The following is a 26,611-nucleotide window of genomic DNA, read 5'->3' on the forward strand; positions in this document are numbered from 1 at the left end:
CACTTAACCAACTGAGCCACCCAGGTACCCCAAACTCAGGATTTTTAACTAAAAAGTTGGACTAGCTCTTACTCTGTCTCCATTTTTTCGAGGGAGGTGAGGCAGAGTAGATAAGAAGTAAAAATCCAGGACATTGGCTGACAAAGTCATCAACTTACAAAAAATGTTATTAATTCCATTCACTGCTGATATTACTGGATGAAAATTTAGCTCAGTGCAGAGTTTTGTACTGTATAATTTGGGAAGAAGTTGGACATTTTTCTCATCTTAAGTGTTTTTGTTACTGCAGCTGGATTTCAACTTATAATTGATATTCCACATTGAAACAGCAATAAAAGTCTGGAAAATCAAATGCTTACCTTCCCCATCAAATGTTCCTTGTCCTTTCAGCATTTTTTTCTAAGAAACAAGAAAAGCAAAAAAGGAAAAAGCAAAGCAAACGATGTATGAATGAGCCAAATAGAAAATACAGCTATTTTAAGAAAAAGTATTACTTCTTGTTGTTACATTCATTAGATTTCCAAAAGCAGATAGCAGATGATCCCTCAAGTAGTTCACTTATCTGATTATCATAATCCAATAAAATGGTGAAATGAAATGTACAATGTCCCCCACCCCCAGCAAAAGAGCTTGAGAACCCTGAGGTGACCAGTAGTTCAGCTCATTTCACTACTCAAAATACACCATCACTGTTAAATTGAACTTTGCTATACTTGTTGGGGGGGGGGCACCTAAAGTGTTATGTAATTTCTTTAAGGCCATGACATAAAAAATAAAATAGCCTTCCTAGTATATTACATATTGACCTTCATATAACTGGTTCCAGTTCTCTTATTAATCAAGAAAAGTTGTGGCTGCCCAAACGAATTTCTGCTGAGATCTGCCTTGTTCCCAGAGAAAGCAGCAGATGCACACTCCAAAATATCCTTCTTTGGTTTTCCTCTATCTCTTTAGGTCATGTTTGGCAATATTTTAACACATGCAACTCCCAGGCCTTTATCAGGGAGCAATACACACAGTTCACTGGAACCTTAAGTTCTGAGCTACTAACTAGTTAGATGCACTCAAGTTCAAGAATAAATGGGTACAACATGGGAATAAAACACAACCACAGACCGTGGTGACAGAAAGAAGCAACAACAAAGATGACAAACTATTTGTATCTTCTGTAATTCTGACAATCATTTTTAAAATTCACATTTTACCTGAATGGTATTTAGTAGGTTATCACCACTCAAAAAGTCATTCTAATTAATTAACATAAATCAATTACTTCAAGTAACTAAAATAATCAACATGCTCAAAAGAAATGAGGAGTTTCCTGTATCACCGGGTGATGAATCAGCAACCCCTAACTGACACCTCTAGACCAACTCCAGACAGTTGACCTAGAGTCAAGAGTACCATGCCTGCTCTCCACCCTCTGTTCAGTTTCCTGTATTAAAAGTGTTCAGGATTCAGCCCATACCTAATTCGCTGCATTTCTTTTTCACATTAGGTAGGCCTCCACATTTTGACTGAGATTAAAAAGGTAAAACCCTGATAAGAGTTTTACTTCCTCCCACAAAGTTGCATTAACCTGGCTGTGACTGCCAGAAACAGCATGGCCAAGAGACAGACGTGCACCGGTCTGATCAACAAGAGAATTGAAAGAGAACAATAACTTCTGGTTTCCTCCATGCCCCTCCTCCCCACCCCCAACACCTTTGCTTTTGGCTTGGTGAACGCCTGGCTTCGCCAGCGAAACTCCTGCCCACTCTTACCTTTATCCTTCCCAGACTGGAGAACTTCTCCTTGTCTTCCATCACCACTTTCAGAACAGGCTGGGACATTCTGTTCTTCTTCTTTGAAGTGGTAGGACTGTCAAAATCAAAGCCACTGACCACCGCCCTGCGATAGGATGTGGATCGCAAGCCTCGCCGCAGAGACCCTGGGCTGTCTACGTCGTTCTCCGCGTCGCCCTCATCCTCTGAGGGGCCCAGAGACGCTCCAAGGCCCTCCACCATGCTGCGCACCTTGAAGAGTCTCCTGTGGGGCTCCACATTCTGACTGTTGGACTTACTTAGTTTAATTTCCGAGGCCAGGCTCTTCGGAATGATTTGCTGTTTCCCCACTTTGAGGGCGGCGGGGCTGTTGGTGCTCAAAACCACTGAAGGATTCTCTGGAAGCTCCTTCTCCTGGGAGGGCAGCCTTTGGAGGGGGAGTTTGTGTTCCGAAGAACTTTTCTGGGGCGCAGGAGAGAGTTTCGTGAGTTCTGGCTCAGGGTCATTAGTTGCCTGGCCAGATCGCGAACCAGCGCCTGGGGAGTCGATTTCAGGGAAAAGCCCATTTGCAGCGGTTGAAGGCAGGGGGCTCGTCGTCGATGCGGTCAGGTCTACCTCCCAGCTGCAGCAGGGGGGCGACTTGGTAGTCCGCTGGGGGCACACAGGCTGCGGTAGGGGCGAGGTCACAGTGCCATTCGCTGGGGATTTCGAGGAGACCCCTGACACTGCTTTGGGAGCCTGGGGAGAGTTGGGCCGTCGCAGCCGAGGAGAGACAGATCTATATTCCGGTGAGATCGTACTCCCATTGGTCACCACCCTCCTATGGGCACACAGAAGCTGTGGGTTCCCCTGGACCGTCCTGCCCTCCGAAGCGGTGGGTCCCTGGGTGGGAGCCTGCATGGCGGGGAGCGTCCCTCGGTCCTCCACGGGGAAATCCGTGATCAGCAACCCGCTGGGGCTCTGGTAGGATTGGGGCCTCGGCTTGCTCCGGCCCAGCAACGGAGGCTGAGGAGTTGACCGCCTCCGCCACAAAGGGGTTAAGCTGTTGCTAGAAAAATCCACTTCACTCTCGCTGTCCATAGCGGAGACTTCGAGGTCAGCCCGGGAAGGAACAGCACCCAGTTGCCTAAAGAGGAAAGAAATCATGGAACTTTGCCTCGGGACAAGTAGGCACGCCTTGCAGACGTGCTCCAAGCCTGGCGGTCACCCGACTGCTGTGCGCGACCCAACTGCGTGTGGACTACCCACCTCTGCTAGGGCAAAAATCTGCGCCCTCCGCAACGCGCAGTCCGTGAGAGAAATCTGAGCTGTGACCAGGCGGAATAATCCAATTACCTCCGCGTCCCTCCAGCGCCCAAAGACCACCCGCACGGAAAAAGCCCGCCACCAGTACGCAGGGTGCAAGCTGATGCACAGGAAACTTTGTGACGAGTTCAGCTTTTTGGAGAAACTTGCCGCCGCGCGACGCTCCCCTCCGCCGCCATCCAGCTGCCCAGCCCGGTCGTTGGCCCCCTCTCGCTCGAGCCGCCCGGCTCCTAGGCGGATTTACCTTCGGGGCTTTACAGAGCCCAGGGCCAGCGAGCGTCCACCGGCCCTTGGGTGGCCCGGGTCTCGGACAGAATCGCAGCAGCCGGGGAGCTCCGGAGAGCACAGCAGCCGACCCGAGCCGTCGGCTCCGCCCTCAAGCTTGGTCCAGCCCCCAGCCTTTTAGCCCCGCCCCAGCCTTAGCCCCACCCCAGCCTTAGCCCTCCTCCCACCCGCCTCTGTCGCAGTAGCTCGGAGGATCGGAGCCTGCCTTCTGCCTTGGCGTACCTTCCGTCTCCTGCCGTCTTGCTTTGAAACACTGGTGCACACGTGGGCTGGGTGCGGAACTTCAGGGTTCCGTGCGGGGAGCTGTGGGCGCGCTAAGTGCTTGCCAGGAGCACAGCGTGAGAACGAGCGTGGGAGCCAGGCCAAGCTGCAATTTAGAAAGCCCTGGGGGCAGGGTTGGGGGGTGGTGCTGAGGGGGTTGGGGGGGTAGTCCGGGGAGTGGAGGGTCTGTGAAATGCGTGAGATGGGAGGCGTAGCTCTAAACGCTGGGAGTCAGTGCCCTCTCAGCGCTGGGGTGGTCTTAAAACACAACTCTGATCCCCTAACTCCCCGGCTTAAAATACTTTATAATAGAGACTGATAGATGCCCTTGCTTGTGCTTCGAGTATTTCCAGAGGCTTGTGTGCAGGCAGCTGGGGGGGGGGGGGGGGGGCGGAGCACGGTGGGACTGGGTACCTAGGAAACTGGTGGGAGCGGGAATTTTCTTTCAAAAGATCTTGGATCTTTTATGCTTTGTGTTTTTTTGTTTTTGTTTTTGTTTTTGTCATGGTTGTTTTTAGAAAGGGGGAGAGGCGGAGGGAGAGAAAGAAAATCTTAAGGGAACTCCACCCCCAGCGCCAGCCGCTCTGGGGCTGAATCTCACAGACCTTGAGATCGTGACTCTGAATCACACAAATGCCCAGAACATTTTGTTTTGAATCCTGGATTTTACCATGTAAAAGATAAATGTAAATTAAGTTACAAACATATATATTTTTTTTTCTTTTTTTTTTCCCCCCCCAAACTCTATAACTTACAAGGCCTTGCAGGATCTGCCTACCTCTGCAACAGTCTTTTCTCCCAACATTTTTTTCTTCATTATTCTTAGGCCACAGCTACTTCCAATTTCGACCTCCCCAGAACCTGCCCTTTTGTTCTCCTTGACCTTCTGAGGTGTTACACCATCAGAGATTTCCCTGACCCCTACTGAATCAAACCGTCACAGCCCTGTTTATATTCCCCCAGCCACCTGTTCTCTTTCTTTTCTACATTTAATGACAATTTACATATATACACATTTATTTTTGTGTTTATGTTTACTATCTGTTTTGTCTTCTTTGGACAGTAAGCATCAAGAGGGCAGAAGCCATGTTGATTTATTGCCCCTCTGTATTCCAGGCCCACAGTGGGTACTTAGTATTTGTTGAATGAATTTGTGAGAGGAATGAAGTAAGGACAGTAACCATCTTTCCAGAGTGCTCCATTGCCAAATAGTAGAAAGTTGGTTGTATCCTCGCCAAGTTCCTGTTATGTGAGAAGAATAAGGCCAACTTGAGAGGACAAATGACCGTAAGATCTATGTAATTAATTCTATCAGCAAGACTTGTGGGCTGTTCTCCAAGTTCTCATTCAGCATTCATGCATTCATTCAGCAGAGATACAGTGCACATCCACTGTGTGCAACTTAAGCTACTCATTTTTGCCCTACATACGTTGAATGTAATGGTCAAAATAGTAAGAGGCAAGCTCTGGATTGTGAGATGAAGAATGAGTATTTTTATGTTTTATACTTTTCTGTATTACCAAATGTTGTACGTTAAGTATACTTACTTTGATCAGAGACACTTCTGTAAAGGAGAAATGGCATCAAGAATTTTTTTTAATTTTTTAGAAGTATTTTATTTATTCGACAGAGATCACAAGTAGGCAGAAAGGCAGGGGGTGAGGGGAGCATGCTCCCTGCTAAGCAGAGAGCCCTATGTGGGGCTCTATCCCAGGACCCTGAGATCATGACTCCAGCAGAAGGCAGAGGCTTAACCCACTGAGCCACCCAGGCGCCCCAAGAATTTTTTTTTTAAGATTTTATTTATTGGGGCACCTGGGTGGCTCAGTGGGTTAAAGCCTCTGCCTTTGGCTCGGGTCATGATCTCAGGATCCTGGGATCGAGTCCTGCATGGGGCTCTCTGCTCAGCGGGGAGCCTGCTTCCCACTCTCTCTCTCTCTCTCTCTCTCTCTGCCTGCCTCTCTACCTACTTGCGACCTCTGTCAAATAAATAAATAAAATCTTTAAAAAAAAAAGATTTTATTTATTTATGACAGACAGAGATCGCAAGTAGGCAGAGAGGCAGGTAGAGAGAGAAGAAGGGAAGCAGGCTCCCTGCTGAGCAGAGATCCCAGGACCCTGGGATCATGACCTGAGCTGAAGGCAGATGCTTTAACCCACTGAGCCACCCAGGCGCCCCCCTCCCCAAGAATTTTTTTTAAAGATTTTAAGAAATTCAGGGGTACCTGTGTGGCTCCGTCAGTAAGCATCTGCCTTTGACTGAGGTCATGATCCCAGGGTCTTGGAATCAAGCCCAGCATTAGGCTACCTACACAGCAGGAAGACTGCTTCTCCCTCTCCCACTCTCCCTGCTTCTATTTCCTCTCTCGCTTTCTCCTGTCAAATAAAATCGTTTAAAAAAATTAAATTTAAAAAATTTTAAGAAATTTAAAGAAGAAATATAGCTAATTACATACTCATACATACCCACTTTTTAACACAGAATGTTTTCCATACTAACATAATACTTTTATATTGGGAAAGTATAATTTAAAAATGTTTAACTAATGATAAATGAAGTGTTACCTGATTCAGAATGCAATCTGTGACTTATGTTAAAACGTTATAAATGGTGATAATCTCTTCAACCTCTGTTGGGTCTGCAAACAAGTGTAGCAAAAGACTGTCAAGGAAATCACAGGATCTTCCTACCTCATTCCTAGGCAACTACATCATATCCACCAAAACAAGAACAGCAAGACACCAAACTCCTTCCTTCACTAGGGGAAGTCTGGAAATTCACAGACATACGGCATAGTTTAGACTCCATTCACTTTATCATATCCAAATTGAAGCCATCATCAATAGTATGTGCCACCAAGAAAGAGTTGCCAATTAAACTATGACACATGTTGTCATACAGGACTTTTGTTTTCTACTTATTTAAAGAGTGCTTTTAGACTTAGACATAGATTTTTTACAGTAATGTGCATATAGGGCAAAGGGAAATATAAGCAAAATAAATTGAGTAAAGAATTTCTAAAAATTCTGTACACTAAATCTAACTCTTCTGAATCCCTTTTCACACAAAGAATCAATATGTTTGTTTTTCTGCACAATATCATTGATAGGACAGTATTTCTTAAAATACCCTAATCTGATCTCTGGAATTTGCTTCCTAGCCACTGACAATCATTCTGCAAGTTTGATGCTGGTGCTATCCTATTTGATCAAAAGCATAGTTTTCCTTTTCAGCTGAATCCTATGCCACCATAAACTCTGCAGCTTCTCTGTGAATGGCCACAAAGAAGTTTCTGACAGATTAAATTCCATGCTTTAACTATAGGCCTATATAATACATTAGATGCTTACATCAGTCTCTTGTTGCTTTAGAATTTTTTTTACCTAATCTAACACACTTGGTGATTTCTTTTGCCTTCAGTAGCATCTTTTATCATATGACTTTGATGTGTATAGAATTAAATTGCATAAAACTCAGTGAAATGATGACAGAACAGTTATGACCATTTTCACAAATACAGAGCCAATGCCAACAATATCATGACTGCCATTGGGCCAAGGTCTCTTTCTTAAGTAAGACATATCCTAGTTTCAGATACATTAAAATGTATAAACACTTCTTAGAACTGGGGAGATGTATATATTGAGTTAATGAGGAATTATATATTCCAATGGTATATATGTATTTTTTTAATTTTTAAAAATTAATTTTTCCAGTTCTATTGACCTACATTGTACTAGTTTAAGGTGTGCAGCATAATGATTTGATATATGTATATATTTCAAAATGATTACCAGTTAGTTAGCAGACATTACCTCAGTTATAATTTATGTGTGTGATGAGAACTTTCTCAATTTGCTCTTTACAACTTTCAAAGAGACAATAAAGTATTTACTATGATCATCATGCTATGCTTTAGATCCCAAGAATTTACTTATAACTCCCAGGTTTGCCCCTTTTGACCACTTTCCCTCCTTTGCCCAAAGATATTAATATATTCAATGGTATAAGATACCAGAGGCTGAGAGACCAATTATTGCTCTATTTACTAAACCAATTTGCATTAATCCCTAATGATATGACTCGCATAATAATTAGGCTATTTTTAAGTGTCATTTGTTAGGTAACAAGATCTAAAATATTGAAATGATACTATAAGAACCTAACCTGAATAAGATGCATGGTAGGCTCTCTGTTCTCTGTACACCTTTGTAAAGAAGTCTGGGTAGAACTAGGTCAGAAGAATAGGTAAAATATTGGGAGGTGGAGGACAAGAGAAGCATACCCCAGAAACATGTCTCAGCATGAGCAAAAACATGGGGGGGATGACTGGAAAACATTTATTTAGTGCCAACTGTACGTCAAACATTGCATTCATTACATATAATTCAAACTTTCATTAATCCTGTCTCCCCTTAAATATGAAGTGTCGAGGTTCAAAAAGCTCTTATACTGTTGGTGAGTGGCTGAGTCAGAATCCTAACTCAGACTCAGATCTGTTAGACTCAGACTTCGGAGCCCACAAGCACCACATACCAGAAACTAAATTCACAAGAACTGAGAGTTTGTAGTTGGAAGTAGCAAGAGATTCATGTGGCTATATATGGTGAGAACAGAATATAGTAGGTGTCCTAAACTGAGGGACCTGGGTATTACCTGGATGGTATCTGACACTCTCTGAAAGGATGTAAACTTCACAATTGTTTAAAACAATAAATTTGATGGAGCACTTGGATGGTTCAGTGGGTTAAGCCTCTGCCTTCAGCTCAGGTCATGATCTCGGAGTCCCGAGATCCAGCTCCACATCAGGCTCTCTGCTCAACAGGGAGCCTGCTTCCCCCTCTCTCTCTGCCTGCCTCTCTGCCTACATATGATCTCTCTCTGTCAAATAAATAAATAAAATCTTTAAAAAACAACAACAACAATAAATCTGTCAACACTCGTCTCAGAAATAAAAATAAACAGATTTGTTTGTGGGTTTAAAAGAAATCCACCTAACCCCATAAACTCTGAGGGAAATCTTAGAGATATATATCTCAATATTTTTCTCTAATTTATCTCTATCTATCTATACACACACACAGAGAATAGGCAAAGTATTAATAACCGTAACATTCACAAATCAGTAAGAAAAAGGTAACAACAGAAAAATGACCAGAGTGAGAATGCAGCTTTTAGAGAAGACACAAATGCCCACCATACATGAAAATATATTCAGCCTCAGGGTGCCTGTGTGGTTCAGTCGTTTGGCATCTGCCTTCCGCTCAGGCCATGATCCCAGGGTGCTGGGATAGAGCCCTGCATTGGGGTCCCTGCTCAGCTTGAAGCCTGCTTCTCCTTCTCTATCATGCTTCTCCCTCTCTAAATCCCCCTGCTTGTGTTCCCTTTCTTGCTGTGTCTCTCTTTCAAATAAATAAATAAAATCTTTATATATCTATATATTTTCAGTCTCAATAGTAAAAATATAATTAAAATAATAATGAGATCATAGGTCTTCATCCATTAGGTCAACAAAGATCTTTTTTTAAAAATCCACTGTTGGTAAAAGTGCAGGCAATAGAAAGTTCTGACCCATTTACAGTAAGAATGTAAATTGGTACAACTTTTCTGGAAAGGAATCAGATGATACATACTCAAAATCCTGTAAACTGACCAGTGTTTGATGTATTAATTCCATTATGTAGGATATAATCCTGAGAAGATAACCCTCAAGGTGTGCAAAGAAGTATGCTCAAGGATGTTCATCAAAACATTTCTTACTATGCCAAAAAAATTAGAACCACACCAAGTGTTCATCGATAGGAAATTCATTAATAAATCATGATGTACAATGATTAGTACAGATATAGAATTATTCATTAAAAAATTCAAAATATGTAGGGAAAAATAGCCTTTAAACACATCATACAGAATGTCCTACTTTGTGTTTTTAAAAATGCAAATACCTATGTGTATAGACGTCATATCCAGATTTGGCATACTTAAAATGTTAGCATATTTACCTCTGGACCACCTGAGCCACCCAGTCACCCCTGGACAGCAAAATTTCTATTATGCGATGTTGTGAAACACACCACCTTACCACCTAGTGCCTTAAAAAGCAACTGTTAAGGGCAACTGGGTGACTCAATCATTCAGCATCTGCCTTTGGCTTGGGTCATGATCCCAATGTCCTGGGATGGAGCCCCACATCTGGCTCCCCGCTCGGCAGGAACCCTGCTTCTCCCTCTCCCACTCGCCCTGCTTGTGTTCCCTCTCTTGCTGTGTATCTCTCTTTCAAATAAATAAAATATTTAAAACAAACAAGAAACCAGTTCCATTAAAAAAAAATACAACTTATTATTTATGGCTTTTCACCATCCTGTGGGCTGGTTCTTGGGTTTTCTACTGATTTCCCTGGGCTCTCCCACCAGCCATGGGATGGGCTGGATCAGAAGGACACCGACAGCCTCATTCACATACCTGCCGGTTGGGGCTGGCTGTTATCTGGGGCTCCTCAATTGTCTCTTTCTTGGACCTTAAGACAACCTGGCCTGGCTTACTGGCTGGTACAATGAAAAGATAAAGTCAAAATGACAAAGGAAAGTTTGGAAAGGATATGTGAAGAGGAAGTTTTGAGAACTGAAGAGTTCTCACTGGAAAAAGGGGATTATTTTTGTTTTTTGCGATTTTATTTATTTATCTGACAGAGAGAGAGATCATAAGCAGGAAGAGAGGAAGGCAGAGAGAGAGAGGGAACCAGGCTCCTCGCCGAGCAGAGAGCCCGATGCAGGGCTGGATCCCAGGACCCCAGCGGAAGGCAGAGGCTTAAACCACTGAGCCACCCAGGCACCCCTGGATAAAAAGTTCTTAAAAGGAGACTTTCTACAGCACTTATAATGATGACTTATATATTACGTTGTGTGTTTTTAAAAACATTTTTTGAGCACTTAGGATATACCAGGTCCTTGCAGAAGGGCTTCAAATGTAAATAACTTAATCTTCACACTAACCTTATGAATTAAAAACTGCCACTATCTCCATTTTATAAATGAGGCAACTATAGCACAGAGAGGCTAAGTCCCAGTGGACTAGCTCCAATCTGGCTCTCAACTATTACTCCATTTTTATACTGTTTGTGACTCCATTATTCATTTATATCTACATTTTCACACACAAAATGTAAGCACCCCAATGTCAGACTGGTTCTCTATCTCCTATAGTTCTTCAGTAATGGACAGATTGATTAATTGAGGACAACGTCCATAAAAAGAGGAGGCAGAGGAAGAGGGCTGTGAGAAGGTGGGGCAGGGTCAGCAAATTATCCTCCAGAGAAACCAAGTTTGAGATGGAAAAACGAAGCAAGCCTCTCCCTACCCTGTGCGGGGTACTCAGGGTAACTCACTGATAGAAGGACCAAACAGACGGGGAATCCATGGCGCTATGCCCGCATTCTCCACCCCCATCCAAACTTTCATGCGCAGGTTTTACAGAGCGAAGGGTGCGGTGGTGAGGTCAAAGCATAGTTATGTCAAGGAGCACCGTCTGTGCACCGGCCGGTCTCTACCAGTTAGCTACAGCCGGGGCTTCTGTGCACCAATCACGTCTGCTACTCACCTAAAACCGTACCTTTAGTGGGCCCCTTTAGGGAAGATCTGAACAAGCCTTCCTGCATTCTGATCAGGGCACATGAATCCCCACGGAGCGGGGAGCGCGGAGCCCCGAGGGAGGTCATTGCGCACTCACCGACAAGAAGGAGGACCCAAGATGGAGTCAGTGTGGTCAGCACGCCGTCACCGTCTAGTTGGGAAAACACAAAAGCCTTAGAAAGGGAGGGTTTTAGCCACGGAAGTCAAATCGGTAGTCCTGGTCATGAACTAGTATTTATCTGGCTCCCGGTTAATGCCAGGCCCTGGGCTGGCTATAGATAAAGAGTAGTGAAGAAAGCCCCCCGCCAGAGTCCGCTAACAGCCTATCAGGAAAGACCACAGGCCCTTAACTGCAAGTGCGGGGCATTTTGACTGTAAAAGGGAAGGGAAGAAAGGACAATCAGGTGAGGGAAAAGGAGAAACAAGCAGTTTTATTTCGAGACTGGGGACACCTGACTGGAAGTCAGAAAGCTGGGTCTCAGCTTGTGCCTGCCACTTTCTTACAAGTCACTTAATCTCTAAGCTCCCAGTTCCTTCAAGTATAAATTGAAGTTGCTCTTCCTCCTCAGTAGAATTTGGAAAACACTGGTACAGACAGAATGATTTGGATGTGGTCCATCTGACGGTTGGGGGGAAGGGTGACATGGAGGTGGAGTGGGGATTGTAGGGGGGCCTGGGCAGATAATTGTATGAAAACTAACTCCTAATTAACTTGCCCCTTATCTTGAACAGCAGCTAATCAGAATAAAATTCTGTTATTCTAACTCTAGAGTTAAACAAACAAACAAAGATCATAATGAGAAAAAGGTTTCGGCTAGTTTAGAACTTGGTGAAAATGGCTCTGAGGACTCTTCTTGACAGGGTCCAAGGAAATGGTAGGAAGACGTGCTCCAGAAAGAAAGAGCTTTCCTGCTCCTAGTCCTCGAAGACAGCATCCAATCAGCTAATCCATGATTACAATGAGAACGATTCAGACGTAATATATTGACCCTCCAGTGAGGGTCTTCATTGAACTAGAGAGATTAAAATCCCAGGTAAACCACAAGGTCAGTGTGGAGAGTGATTCTCAGAACTGGTGAGGCTCCAGCAGCTTTTGTTTTGTTCTTTGAAGTGTAGGAATGAGATAAGCGATTGGGCAGCCACTTTCAATGGGTTCTAGTCTGGGGTCACTGCCTGGCCTGAACAGACTCTTCCCTTCTTTATACAGTACTTTCCTTGGTGGTTTGGCTTTTTCCTTCCACTTCATCTTTAAAATTTGAATATTTTTATGGGGTAAAAATTGTACAAAGTAAAAAAGTTTCCTACTTGGCCTTCCAGAGGTATCCGCTGTGAAAGGTTTGTTGTATTTTATAAATTTTCAGATTTATGGTGAAATGTAAGCATATATATACCCCCACATACAGTAGACACACATACACAAATATGCTGGAACACAACATTCTGTGCCTTATAATTTACCTTAGATATCATTCCATACCATATCATTCCAGTACTTTCTAGAACTATCATGTATTTCTTAATGTCTGCATAGCCTTAGGTAGAATCAAACCGAATTGTCATTTTTGTAAGTCAAAAGCAGTCATATACCAGTGACTTCATATGGTTTCATCTAATATTATGTAATTGGTAAGCAAATTTTCTGTTGATAAATATTTAAATCATTTTTTTTTTCAAAACCTGAGCACCAATAACAAAAAAAAAAAAAGTTTCTTTCTAGCTCTAAATTTCCGTAATTCCTTGCTTTGTTCTCATTCTTCAATGTCTGGAATAGGCAGGGAAGTGAAAGAGAACACTTTATTGAACAACGATGTAGGTATGGTTGAATTCTATTATGTGTAATTTGGAATCTGTTCTTTTGTACAATCTTAATGGTGAAATATGGAGAACGTGCTCTAAGCAGAGTTCTATTCCTTTTTGGGGAAATTGGATTACAGGTGCCATCATCACTCACTAATTTCCTTTGGTGATAAATTCTCAGTGTCTGTTTCCCTTTTCTGTCCTTTCCTGGACCCTGCTCGTTCTCTAGATCATCAAAACAGAATGTAGAATCACAACTCTTATTTCTTAAAGTTTTTTAAGTAATTTGAACAAGAGATATCTGCATGGGCCACAGTGTTCCTTTTGTGTGAAGAACTTGGTGTTTGCGAAAGAACTTGAGATTTAAAAAAAAAAAAATCTGTTGGGTACACTCCATTTTTCAGGTAAAACTGTATCAGGAATCATGTGGGGACACTTAAAACTAGCCGATACTTTCAAGTTTTTTTCTGCCCAGATTTGTTTGGAAGAAATCCAGTCTTACCTATCTCAAAAATTCAGCAGGAAAAAATAGCTGAAATAAATTAAGCCCATGATTACTGAATTCTGTGTTTACCTAGACATTCTGGCATTTGGTTCAAAAGGCAAAGCTTTTTAGAAGTGTTATTTAAACTCGGTCTTGCCATAGATTTTAAATTGGAAGAAAAATGGTAAACCAAATACATTTGGGCTCATTACCAAGCTCCTCTCACCAAGCAGGATTAATAGAATTTGAAAAATGCTTTCGAGAATTGAGATCTGCCACCTAGCAACCACTTTGAAATGCTTCCTGCGCTGGCTGGAGACTACTCAAAATGCCCAATTTTAAAATTGGTGGGGTGTTTTGCTGTGCATAGGCCACAGTCACTGAAGGGAGGATTAGAACTTTGTTTTCAGGGCAAAGACATGCAGATTAGAAAGACTGTTTAACTTAACTGCTGAACTGGGTTTTGGAATAGGGTTGGCGGATTAAATACAGATTAAAGATCACATCAAGCAGACTGATACTCAAAAATTATTTGTTAATTATCTGAAGTTCAAATTTAACTGGGCATCCTTGTATATTTATTTGTTAAATCTGGTAACCCAATTTGGGGGAGACTTGTAGTGCAAAGCCGAGAAGTATCTATAAAATATACATCAGATATAGTGACTTGATCCTCAGGGCTGCCAACTTTCTGGATCTAAAACCTCTTATCCAGGTCACTGACTAGTGGGCCTCCAAAGAAGCCTGAAGCACAGGTGTGGGCAGGGCAGAACCTGACAGAAAGGAACAAGAGAATCATCCTAAGGTTGCATCAGGAAAACTGAAAAGGAGGGGAGGACAGATAAAAGAAGGGGTTGGTAGTGCAGGAACAGACATGTATGTACAACAGAGTGTACTGCTGTGTGATGAGGAGAGGGAACTGTCTAGAAATCTGGGAGGAGACAGAAGTGGCCTATCAGCATGTATTTTTTTTTTTAATTTTTTAAAGATTTATTTATTTATTTGACAGAGAGTGAGACAGCGAGAGGAAACACAAGCAGGGGGCGTGGGAGAGGGAATAGCAGGCTTCCCACCAAGCAGGGAGCCCGATGCTGGGCTCGGTTTGATCCCAAGACCCTGGGAAGACCCTGGGATCATGACCTGAGCCAAAGGCAGACTGAGCCACCTAGGCACCTGATGTTATTTTATATTTTAATTGAAGTATAGTTGGCATACAATATTACATTAGTTTCAAGTGTGCAACATAGTGATTCAACCAGCATAGACACAATGAAATCCTTCCCATGTTAAGTGTAGTTATCCTCTGTCACCATGGAATGTTATTACAGTATTATTGACTGTATTCCTTGTGCTGTACTTTTCATCTCTGTGATTTATTTATTTTATAATGAGAAGTTTGTACCTCTTAATCCCCTTTATCTATTTCACCCACCCCGTCCCCTCTGGCCACACCAGTTCGCATTCATTTTGTTTCTTAGAGGAGGAAGGAGAGGAAGTAAAGCCTTCTAAGTAAAAATGCACTCTAAAGCTTGGGCTGAGGTGGGAGGGGTGCAACCTGGGGATCCCACAGTGGACACTTCTACCTCCAGGCAGTATTCAATTTCAGGCCACTTGCAATAGCATGGAGAGCCAGCCTGGGACTGCAGAGGTTTAGTCCTAACCCTGCCTTCCAACTTCACCTGGCCCAGTTCTGTTACATTGTCTTCAATCTGGATCATTGCTCTTCATACCCACCCCCGAAATCTGCTGCTCGGAACCAACCTACCCCAGAAGTACAAAACACAGAATGCATAGGTAATCTCTATGTGTTTGCACACAACTGAACATCTCCAGAAGGACAAACAAGAGGTTGCTAACTATGGAAGAGGAGGGAATGCAGGGGTACAGGGCAGAGGGAGTGTTGAAGAGGTTTGGAGTGGGTGGGTTGGGAATGCAGTAAGGTGTATTTGCTCACATATCTTATGTACTCATTGATTTATTTTGCTATGTATTACTAGTTATTATATTTAAATAAATAATAAAATAAAAATAAAAATAATTAAATAAAAATTTAAATGATTATGACAAATTCAGTCCAGAATCTAACTTACATTTAAATTACTTGTATCTCTGATTTAAAATTTTTCATTATGGGCCCCTGGGTGTCAGTCAGTTAAGTATCTGACTCTTGATTTCAGCTGACAACCGATCTCAGGGTCCTGAGATTAAGCCCTGCATCAGGCTCCATACTGGGGCCCAGCATGAAAACTGTCTGAGATTCTCTCTTTCCCTCTCCCTCTAAAAAAAATAATAAAATAAAATGGCTCATTACAATAAGGTGTTTGAAAATAAATTTCTTTATATTATGTTGCACAATTTGTATCTATTAGAGAGGACTGGTTTCTGACATTCCAGCATGATTTCTGGAAAATTAGCTGCTGAAATCAATGGCAAATCAATGGCAAATCAATGGCAACCCCAAAAGGTTTTGCTTATATTTTTAAATGTTTACTCTGAGTTCTGTGTCATGTTTTTATGTATAGGCATTTAAAAGCTCAAAATGAAAGTCTGAGAGAAACTAAATAAAGGGTTTATATTTTTTAAAATAAAAAATTTACCCTGTAAATTTATCTTGTAAATTCCATTAGGTCAAGGATCTTTGTCTCTTTTGTTCAGTAATGGATTTCTAGGACCTAAATTAGTTCTTGGCACATTTTATGTGCTCAATTGAACAAAGGTGTACATGACCACTAGAAAAATTCAAACATTACAGAAAAACACAATACAGGATGTATAATCTTCTTTAATCTCTTTCCTCCCAATAATCGCTTACTTCAGTCTCTTAAAAGAAAAAAAAGTTTATTTCTTAAAGAGTAAAAGTTTCATTATAAATACGTTTTTATAAAATAATTAGTTAAATGGTACCATAAAGAGTGAAAAGAACACAATAGAATGCAAGAAGATATCTGTGACTTGCATAACTGGCAAAAGACTAGTATCTATAGTATGTAAAGAACTCAGGCCAATCAATTAGAAAATCTGGCAAAATACTTAACACACATTTTATTTATTTTTTTAAAGATTTTATTTATTTATTTGACAGAAAGAGACATCAAGAGAGGCAATTCAAGCAGGAGGAGTGGGAGAGAGAAAAGCAAATTCCCCACTGAACAGGAAGCCGGATTCAGGGCTTGTTCCTAGGACTCTGGGACCATGATCTGAGCTGAAGGCAGATGCTTAATGACTGAGCCACCCAGGTGCCACTGAACACACTTTATATAAGGGTAACTCCTAATGATCAAAATCCTATGAAAAGCACTCTCTCATTTAGTCACGAGAGAAATGAAAATGAAAACTACGCAGGGGCGCCTGGGTGGCTCAGTGGGTTAAAGCCTCTGCCTTCGGCTGGGGTCATGATCTCAGGGTCCTGGGATCCAGCCCTGCATCGGGCTCTCTGCTCTGTGGGGATCCTGCTTCTTCCTCTCTCCCTCTCTGCCTGCCTCTCTGCCTACTTGTGATCTCTGTCTGTCCAATTAATTAATTAATTAATTTTTTTTAAAAAGAAAACTACATAGAAATTGGAAAAAATGTTGAGGTATCACAGTACCAAATGTCGGTAAGGATCCTGAGCAACAAGAACTCTCATATATTGTCTGTGAGTGAGAAAACTGGTTAATCCAGTAAAGATCCCTTCTTCGCATTATCTTTTAAAGCTACAATACATAGCAATTCCACTCCTCAGTATCGAAGAGAAATGCATTAACATAGCAGCAGTATTTGTAACATGCCCAACCTGGAAAATACCCAGTTATCTACCAACACAGGAATGGATTTAAAAATGTCATATAGCCCCACTACAGAATTCTACAGTGATGAAAATGAAAAAACAGCATCTTCAGAATAAAACCCACCAACAGATAGCTGCCATAGAGTTTTGTTAGGATTTCCTTAGGGGATCCTCAGCTCATTTCAGTGGATGGACTCTTCTAGCAATTCAGAACTGTCCCACTGGGATATTCCCACCTAGACAGCCTGCTTCACTGGAGGTCTGCAGGGTCACAGGGGTTGCGGGAAGAAGGACATATAGAGTCACTAAAGGGGTTTGTGGGTGAAACGTAGACTGCGAAGCCAGGGAAACATTCAGACAATGCCATAAAGTAGGTATCAGAGATCAGAAAGCAAGTCTTGGGCTGAGGTTACCAGAACCTCTACTGGGGTCTGTGTACCGGTGCTCCCAGGCCCAGCTGTGGATCAAGAGGGCTGGTTCTGCTATGGGCGGGGAGATTCTCAGGCATCTCAAGCATCTAGAAAGGAGGTGCAGAAACCTGTGGTCCCTCAGACTAAGGAATCCATCAATGCAGAGGTTCTGGGTGACATGACTGGCTCCTAGCCTCTAGCCTGGGGTCCTTGTTGCTGATCTTAGGACTGCTATCGCTTCTGCTGCTGAGTGTCTTCTGCCCAGCTGTTCTTGAACCTCATCTGAACTTGAGTTCAACTCAGGTTGAGCTCCCTTTCTTTCTTTCTTTCTTTTTCTTCTTCTTCTTCTTTTTTTTTTTTTTTTTTTTTTTTTTTTAGATTTTGTTTATTTATTTGACAGACAGAGATCACAAGTATGCAGAGAGGCAGGCAGAGAGAGGGGGAAGTGGGCTCCTCGCTGAGCAGAGAGCCAGATGCAGGGCTTGATCCCAGGACCCTGAGATCATGACCTGGGCAGAAGGCAGAGGCTTAACCCACTGAGCCACCCAGGCATCCCTGAGCATCCTTTCTTTATAAGTTGGCTATCGTCTTCTCAAAGTGCCTCTAACTCCTATTGCTGTCTCCTGTTTAGTGGTGTGTTCCTGGCCCTGCCTTCTGATTATGCACCTTACTGGCCCTCAGTTCCCACATCATAGAGCCATGAGTTTCCTAGGTGCTTTCATCTCTGCTTCTGCTATTTCTGCCTGTGATTATCAACTTGTTTTGAACCACCGCGAGTTTGCTGTATAAACATGAAGAAACGTGAATTTTAGGGGGTTTATGTAAGTGGGGTGGAGCTGGAGTTTGCCCTTGTGAAAAGATAATCAAATCAGAGCTCCACCATTTTCTAGGTGAGTCTTGAAGCAAGTCCCTCCATCTCCCTGAATTTTATTTCTTTTTTTTTTTCCTTATTTTTAAGTGGGGTTAATGTCTGACAGTCACCAGGATTGGGTGTATAATTAAAAAGTACTTAATGGAAAATACTCTGAATTCTACAAAACAAAGGTGGATATTTTACTATTGATTCACAGGGGCAAGGTTCTCAAAGCCAAGTCAATGTAGGAGTCACCTGAGAATTTTCAACATATCCAAGATCAGCATCTGCCTCGGCCACTTGGGCTCTCTGGAGATTCTTATTCTGCCGTCTGCAGCAGGACCCATGGAATTGTGGTTTATAAAATGTCCAGGTGATTCTGATGTACGTAACCCTTTGACCTCACTTTAAGAAAATGTTGGTTTCACTTTGTGTAATGTTAACTGGTTTGTATGCATATATTATTTGTTCAAAGAAGTTCTTAGTATTTCCAGATGAATGGGATGGGTTAATATTGAGAATAGGGAGGGACCTTCTTTTGGAAGACTGGAGAGCTTTCTTGAGGGCATGATAAATAGAATTTGAATAAGCAAAAAAAGATTTCCTGGCTTAAACTCTAATGTGTATGTGTATATATACACATATATACATATTTCATGATTTTTATGTTGGGTGGTTGATCCTTTTCTTATTGAATCTGAGCTCCTGGCCTATCTAGAAAAACAGCCCTTTGCTGATTATATGTTCTGCCAGTTTGTTGTCTTTTGACTCTGTGTCCCTTGCTATAAAAAAATCTAAAAATGTTTCAGTATTTTCTTTTATGTCAAACTTGGAAAGGCCTGTCCCATTCTATGATTATAAAAAACCTAAAACATGATTACTCATGTTTTCTTCTGGAACACTGATAGCCAGAGTGGTGGTGGTGCTGAGATCCAGATCTGCTTGGAAAGGGTGCTACACTGGCTCCCTGGAGGTCAGAGAAGTCATTACCTTACTGTGTTGGTGAATCTTGCTGGAAATCTGCCCTCTAGTGTGTCAGAAAAATCTTTTCATAAGGAGGTGCCTTACTGGAGTCACCTTGCTACAAAACTACCCAAGGGAGGTGCTAGGGCAAGCATCTGGCAATGGGGTGCCGATGTCAATTGTACATTGCAGGAGCTGAGCATTGGAGAAGCTGAGAGTAATGCAGGAACCTAGTGCTGGAGAAGCTAACAACCCTGCAGGAGACAGAAAGTCCTGTAGGCACAAAACTTAGAAGGAAGAGTGCATGAGGGATAAGGGATGGAGCAGGGAGCTGCTGACCTCTGGCTGCTGTTGTTGTTACAATACTAAGTCGGATCTAGGTGCTGTTGGCCTCCAGGCACCACAGAAGCTGAGAGCTCAAGAAGCTGTAGGTGCTGCAGGAGTCTGGCGCTAAGAAAACCACCCACTATACACCATAGGAGCCTGCCTAATAACAAGGACATCAGAAGCAGGAAGCAAGTCCTTTCTTTCTGCAATGTCTATCCAGTTCTCCAGCAATAGAGTTGCAATGCCAGCTAGCAAAGGATATTTAAAGGGCTCAGGTCCATTTTCACAGTGCAGTCAGAAAGGATAAATCTTGAGATGAGGTAATCAATCCCTAACTAGCTCACATGGTGTCATTAATTCTTACTGAACAATAAAAGCATTTTAAAGATACCTGTTTTGTTCTGAGTGCAGATGTATGGGATTCTCTTTAAATTTGGGGTTGTCATGTCTACATGTTACTGCTGTTTTCTAATTAGAATGTTATTGATGCTTTCATTTTCTGTGACTCAGTAGTCACATACATTCTATTTTTAGGTAATAGGTGGATTTTATTTATTATTTATGTTTTCCTGCTGTACAAATATTGACTTATCGCATTGCAATAAAAATGTGCCTTTACTAGTTATACCATATGAGATTTATTAAGGTTTGCTTTACAACATTTTGTAAATGCTCCATGGGTTTATGAAAAGAATATATGTCTATATGTTAAAAAGTTCAATACACATACTAATTAAGCCTTAAAATTATATAATGTATATTTGTTAACTTGGTCTGTACAAAACTGAGAGATTAATGTCTCTAATTTTTCAGTTTGTTACTCCGATTTCTTATAGATTTTATTTTGTATATATATTTTTTAAAGATTTACTTATTTATTTGACAGAGAGACTGCCTGTGCACACAAGTGAGGAGGGAGACAGGGGCAGAGGCTCTGAGAGGGAGAGAAGCACACTCCTTGCTAAGTAGGGGGCCAAACACGGGTATCAATCCTAGGAATCCAAGATGGAGACCTGAGCCAAAATCTAGAGTCACATGTTTAACCGACTGAACCACCCAGGCGCCCCTTGTATTTTATGCTATGTTGTTTGACACATAGACACTCATTAATGTAGATTAGAAGAACATATCCAATTTTTGTCATAGTATATTTGCCTAGAAACCTGGCACATAGCAGATAATCAATAAATACTTATCTAATGATGGCCTTAAATTAAAAAAAAAAAAATTGGCATGCTAGTTGTTTATTAGCATCAATATCTTATCATTGATATTACTTAAAATAAGCTTTAACATATGTTAGCCAAAAAAAGTATATGTAAGAGATGACAAGATTAGCAAAAAATGTCAACAATTACTAAAGTTGGATGATGATACATGAGAATAAATACTATTATTTTTTTTTCTCGCTTGAAATTTTTCATAGTAAAATGAGAGTTTCTTAACCTTCTAAATCACTATGTTTTTTGCAATATCTAATAGATTTTTTTCATTACTGACACAGTATTTTAAAATTGGATGCCTGTTTTTGAATATATAGAAGCTTTTTCTGCCATCAGATTGCATCCGTACATATTTGCAAAACACATGTCTGATAAAGGACTTGTATCTAGCATATATAAATTACTAATGTGTAAAGACACTCAGTAAAAACATGAGCAAAAGATATGAACAGACGCTTAACCAGAAAAAAAATGTACAGTTGGCAAATACACATAAAAAGATGTTCTACACCATTAGCTATTAGGGAAATGCAAGTTTAAACCATGGCAAGCTACTACTACACACTTACTGGGATGGCTAAAATTAAAAAGAATGACAATACCAAGTGCTGACAAGGTTGCAAGCAACTGAAACCCTCATAAATTGCTGATGGAAATCAGTTTGGCAGTTTCTCATACAGTTAAGTACACACTTGCTGTATGACCTAGCTATATCACTCCTAAGTATTTAATGAAGAGGAATGAAAACATATGTTCCTGCAAAGACCTTTATATGAACATTTATAATACCTTTACTCATAATAGCTACAAACTGGAAACAATCCAAATTTCCATCAACCAATGAATGAATAAACAAATTGTAGTGCATTCACACAATGAGGTAGAACAAACTACTTTTACATGTAACAACATGGATGAATCTCAAAATCATTATATTCAGTGAAAGAAGCCAAAAACAAAAAGGCTTTACACTGTTGAACAGGCAAACCTATAAAGACAGAAGAAAGATCAGTTGTTGCTAGAGGCATCAGTGTGGGGGGAGGAAATAGAATACCCAGTTGCTGGAAGGAACTGTTTGGGGTGATGTAAATTTCCAATAACTTGATTGTGGTCCTTATGTAGCTGTCAAAATTCATGAAGACTGTACATTTTAAAAAGCTGAATTTTACTGTGTAAATTGTACCTTAATAAACCTGCCTTTAAAAACAATACAGAAAATGATTTTCCATCTGTTAAAACTTTTCCTTATTTCATAATGTACTTAGAGAGACAATGTCTTTTTGACCCTTACAGAGATTATGAATTAGATTTTCTTTTAAATTTTGGATTCTTAGAGTAAATTTACTTCCTAATGAATATTTGTTATGATTCTTCAGAATAATCCATTTCCTTTGAACTTTTGGTCTCTTTATTTGATTATTGATTTTTTTTCTACTCATACTTAGAGAGTCTCAGATTAGAATTTGCCAATTAAAAAAAAGTTTGTCATGTTAAATATCATAATAGAGGGGAAGGTGGAATTTTCCATTTTTCTGTGCTAGACTGGGTATTCGGTTGACTCTGCAGATGGAGATTCTGGGAATTTGTTCTTGACGAACTAGTTATTTCTCAGCCACAATTTAGAGCAGTTTTGCCATATGGAGTCCAGGGTCAGTACCAGGGTAAGCTCGATTATTACCATATTGAGAGCACCAGCATAGTGGGTGGGCAATTTCATTACCAGGCTTTGACACAATGATAACAGATTAACAAGTCTACAGAGGCCAAAGTAACCTACCTGTACAAAATAGTCCACAGCAATCTGTGGAAACCTGGAAAATGCTTGCCTTGTCTAAAAGGAACAGCTGCTACTCAGCCCTGGTCTATTGTTGCCATGTGGGAATGTGGGCTCAGCACTGCCAAAGAGAGCTTCTGATTCAAGAGAAGCCAGAAATCCAGATTTCTTATGCAAATCTCCCAATTTTTAAAAAATGTTGGCAATTAATTCTAAATTTTAAAAATACTATGTGGACAGATATTGTGTGGTCCTAACAAAACCCATCTGTGGCCTACCAGTTTGTAACCTTTGCCCTAAGAGTTGTTCCAGAGGAGGCCAGACATTCAGAGAGGGTGGTGGTAAATTGAAGTTTACTCATTCACAGCCCAGAATAATTTCATGAAATCCTCAACAGCTTCATTGTCCATCACAGTGGTTTATTCGGGGATGCAACAGAGATGCCTCTTAAAGGCACTGCATGATCATAGTGATCGTATCCTCAATACCTACCTTGCCCCTCCCCTAATGCGTAAAAAACAGGTGGCTTGGGTGGGCCAGTCCCCACTGTCCCCCTCCAGCATATAGCATCCTCCTTGCCCACATCAATAGTCAGTAACCCAGGCCGGGGCCAATCAGCACACAGCATCTCCTAGACACAGGGACCAAACGACAGTGACTTTCCAGGACGAGGTTTACAGATTTTACAGTGGAAGAGCTTAGAGCTCAACCAGTTCCGTCCACGTATTTCCAGACAAGAAAATTAAACCCTGATGGATGTGATTTGGTCAGGACGTGTAGCTGTGTAGAGGTAAATTGGAGACCATAACCAGTCTCCTCACTCTACACTCTTCTATTGAAAGTCATTATGTTGTTATCTTTATAAATAACTTTCTTTGAGGTATTTTGCATTGACCATTCTCTTGTAACTCTTCTTATTTATATACTTTTATTACTCCACCTAATGTCTACAATTACCATATTTCATTGCTATATGCCTCTTTTCTCTGAACTCAAGATACAGGTTAACGCCACTCATTTTACAACTATGTCAGTCAAGACTCTTGATTACTAGAAGCAAAAACAAACAAGCAAACAAGCAAACAAAAATTAATCAAACATGCCTTAGCCAAAACATTTTTCTTTTAAACCCAGAAGGCCCCTGACCTTAGGCCCTGCAGGATGCAGGGGCTCAGGTCTCTTGGTCTCTTAGTGTGCTGATCTCTTTTTCTTCTGGACCCAACAGATTCCTCTGTGCCGCTTGGGAAGATGGCTGCCAGCAGCACCATGCTTACCCAATCATAATTTTGTAACCACAGTGAGAGAAGTACCTTCTCTTCAACTTTGTATAGCAGTCTTTGAGAGAGGCTGTCATCGGCCCTCTTTGTGTCCTCTGTCTGCCCCTGGGACCTACTATCCAGAAAACAAAACTACTATTATCCAGGTCCAGATTGGATCTTGTTTCCACCCCTGCCGACAGGAAGGATGAGTTACTGTGCTAAAAGCCCTCACTAGGACACAGAGTTGGGGAGGTGTACCTTAAAAGAAACAAGTGGGAAAGAAGTAGGATGCTTTTGAAAGAAGAATAGGGCATACCTGGGTGGCTCAGTTGGTTAAGTGACTGCCTTCGGCTCAGGTCATGATTCTGGGGTCCCAGGATCAAGTCCTGCAGGGAGTCTGCTTCTCCCTGTGACCCTCTCCCTTCTCATGCTCTCTCTCTCTCTCAAATAAATAAATAAATAAAATCTTTAAAAAAAGGAACAGGGATGGGCAAGAGTATTATTTTTTGTTATTTACAAGTAATAGTTATAAGACTTTACAGAAGTAATTATGCAACCAATATTGTTGTACCCAAGTATGATTATGTTTGGGAAATAAAATAGGATCCTGCTCAGTTCCTGTGCATTCAGGAGACAGGTTGAGGTCCAGGTGAGTGTACCCAGTGATGGTCAGGAAGGGAAATATATATATATATATATATATATATATATATATATATATATATATATATATATATAAAATATATAAATATATTTATATATTATATTATTATATATTTTTATATTATTTATTTTTTATATTTTTAATTTTTAAAAAAAGATTTAATTTATTTATTAGACAGAGATCACAAGTAGGCAGAGAGGCAGGCAGAGAGAGAGAGAGAGAGAGAGAGTAGGAAGCAGGCTCCCTGCTGGGCAGAGAGCCAGACACGGGGGCTTGATCCCAGGACCCTGGGATCACGACCCGAGCCGAAGGCAGAGGGTTTAACCCACTGAGCCACCCAGACGCCCTGGGAATCATTATGAATGTGAAGAAACAGAGTACTCTGAGGAGAGACATAAGGCTGTACGACACGAGGGGGATGGCAGTTGGAGACAGGCATGGGGATGCTTTGATGAGCTCTGCACGAAACCAGCTTGGCTGGCGTTACCATGGCAGCAGTAACGTGTCCCACAAATGGGTTTTTAAGTTACTAGAAAGCTCCTGAAAATAATACCCCATTTTTACTGATGCCAGATTAGAGCAATTTGCTAGGAGAAAGTGCAAATTGGTTTAAACTTTCTGAAGTTTGCAATGTGTATGCCCTTTGACTTAGCCATTCCTCCTCTCAAGATTTGTCCTAAGGAAATATTTATATGTTGAAATTGTGCTTTAAGCTATTAACAGCTGTTATAAATAGCAAGAACACGGAAACAACCTAAATGTCTGAAGATATAAGACTGGGAAAGCAAAGACATCATTACAGATACAAACAAAGGAATGCAATGCAGACATCTACAATGTTGTTGTAAAAGAGTATTTAAAGAAATGGAAATCTGTTCATAATATAATGTTACATGAAAAAATTACTTCCAAAATGGCTTAATGTTAGCTAACTTTTATTTTGCTCTAGTATATACCAGTCAGTTGTGTTATCTGATTTAATCTTTACCATTCTATATGGGAGGCGTTATCATTTTTCTTATATTACTTAACTTCTCTCAACTTCATTTCCTTATCTATACATGCCATATGCTTGAGACAGTCAGTGGCGAGCCACATGTCTGGATTCAAAGCTGGCTCTGTTACTAACCATGCGACTTTCAGTAAGTTATTTTTTTCATCACGACCCACATTAAAAATGTATGTTTTAAAATATTGCAAATCAGTACTCACATGCACACACAGACACAATATAATGGAGAGAAAAATTTGCACATGAACATTTATTCTTACAAATTGTATGCATCCTGAATACTTATTTTCTGGACAATTCCTTTCCATTCATTTCTGATCTACTTTATTCTATTCCATTTTATTTTTTTTAATGATGGCTATAGCCCACCAAACATAACCCACTAATAGTATCATGCCTGGTACTTACTAGATACTCAATAAGTGGCAGTTATTCTTCTTGATGTTGTTATTATTGTCATTATTATTATTGGTAGTAGCACCGAAACTGTGAGAGGAGCTGGTTAAAGGCAGTGCGCTTTAAAGGCAGGAGAGAAGTAGGAGGTGAAACTTATTTGGAGCTTACCATACGCTTCAAAGTGTGGAAGTAGTCCACAAACACAAGGCAAATTGCTACAATTACCATAAATATAACAGATCTAAGAAAGCAGCGGGGTTTATTCTGTAGTTCATAATAAGCTCAACTACCAATGATGGCAGTGAAGCTGGAAACTTGATCTAGGGAGGCAGCCAATATTAAAAGAAGTGAGTCAGAAGACTGGATTGGCTGACAAATTTCAGAGATAGTAGAACTCTTTCAGTGACAGGTGACCCAAAATCAAAACCAGGCTAAAGGA

At 41.1% G+C, this 26,611-nt stretch overlaps 1 protein-coding gene across 4 annotated transcripts in view; it reads right to left on the reverse strand.

Annotated features, from left to right (window-relative positions):
* ARHGEF26 (Rho guanine nucleotide exchange factor 26) overlaps positions 1 to 3,464 on the reverse strand; it is a 123,468-nt gene extending 120,004 nt beyond the window's left edge. For 2 of the 4 annotated variants that reach the window (XM_059163712.1, XM_059163711.1), the window contains exons 1-2: positions 1,764 to 3,446; positions 360 to 399 (exon numbers count right to left, since the gene is read on the reverse strand). In XM_059163712.1, the coding sequence (XP_059019695.1) occupies positions 360 to 399; positions 1,764 to 2,909 (1,186 nt within the window). In that variant the 5' untranslated portion in view covers positions 2,910 to 3,446. Of the gene's footprint in view, positions 1 to 359; positions 400 to 1,763 lie in introns of all 4 variants that reach the window. The other 2 variants (XM_059163714.1, XM_059163713.1) reach the window with 2 other exon arrangements.
* Positions 3,465 to 26,611: the final 23,147 nt, after the last annotated feature.

Source organism: Mustela lutreola, chromosome 2 (assembly GCF_030435805.1).
Source record: "Mustela lutreola isolate mMusLut2 chromosome 2, mMusLut2.pri, whole genome shotgun sequence".
NCBI lineage: Eukaryota > Metazoa > Chordata > Mammalia > Carnivora > Mustelidae > Mustela > Mustela lutreola.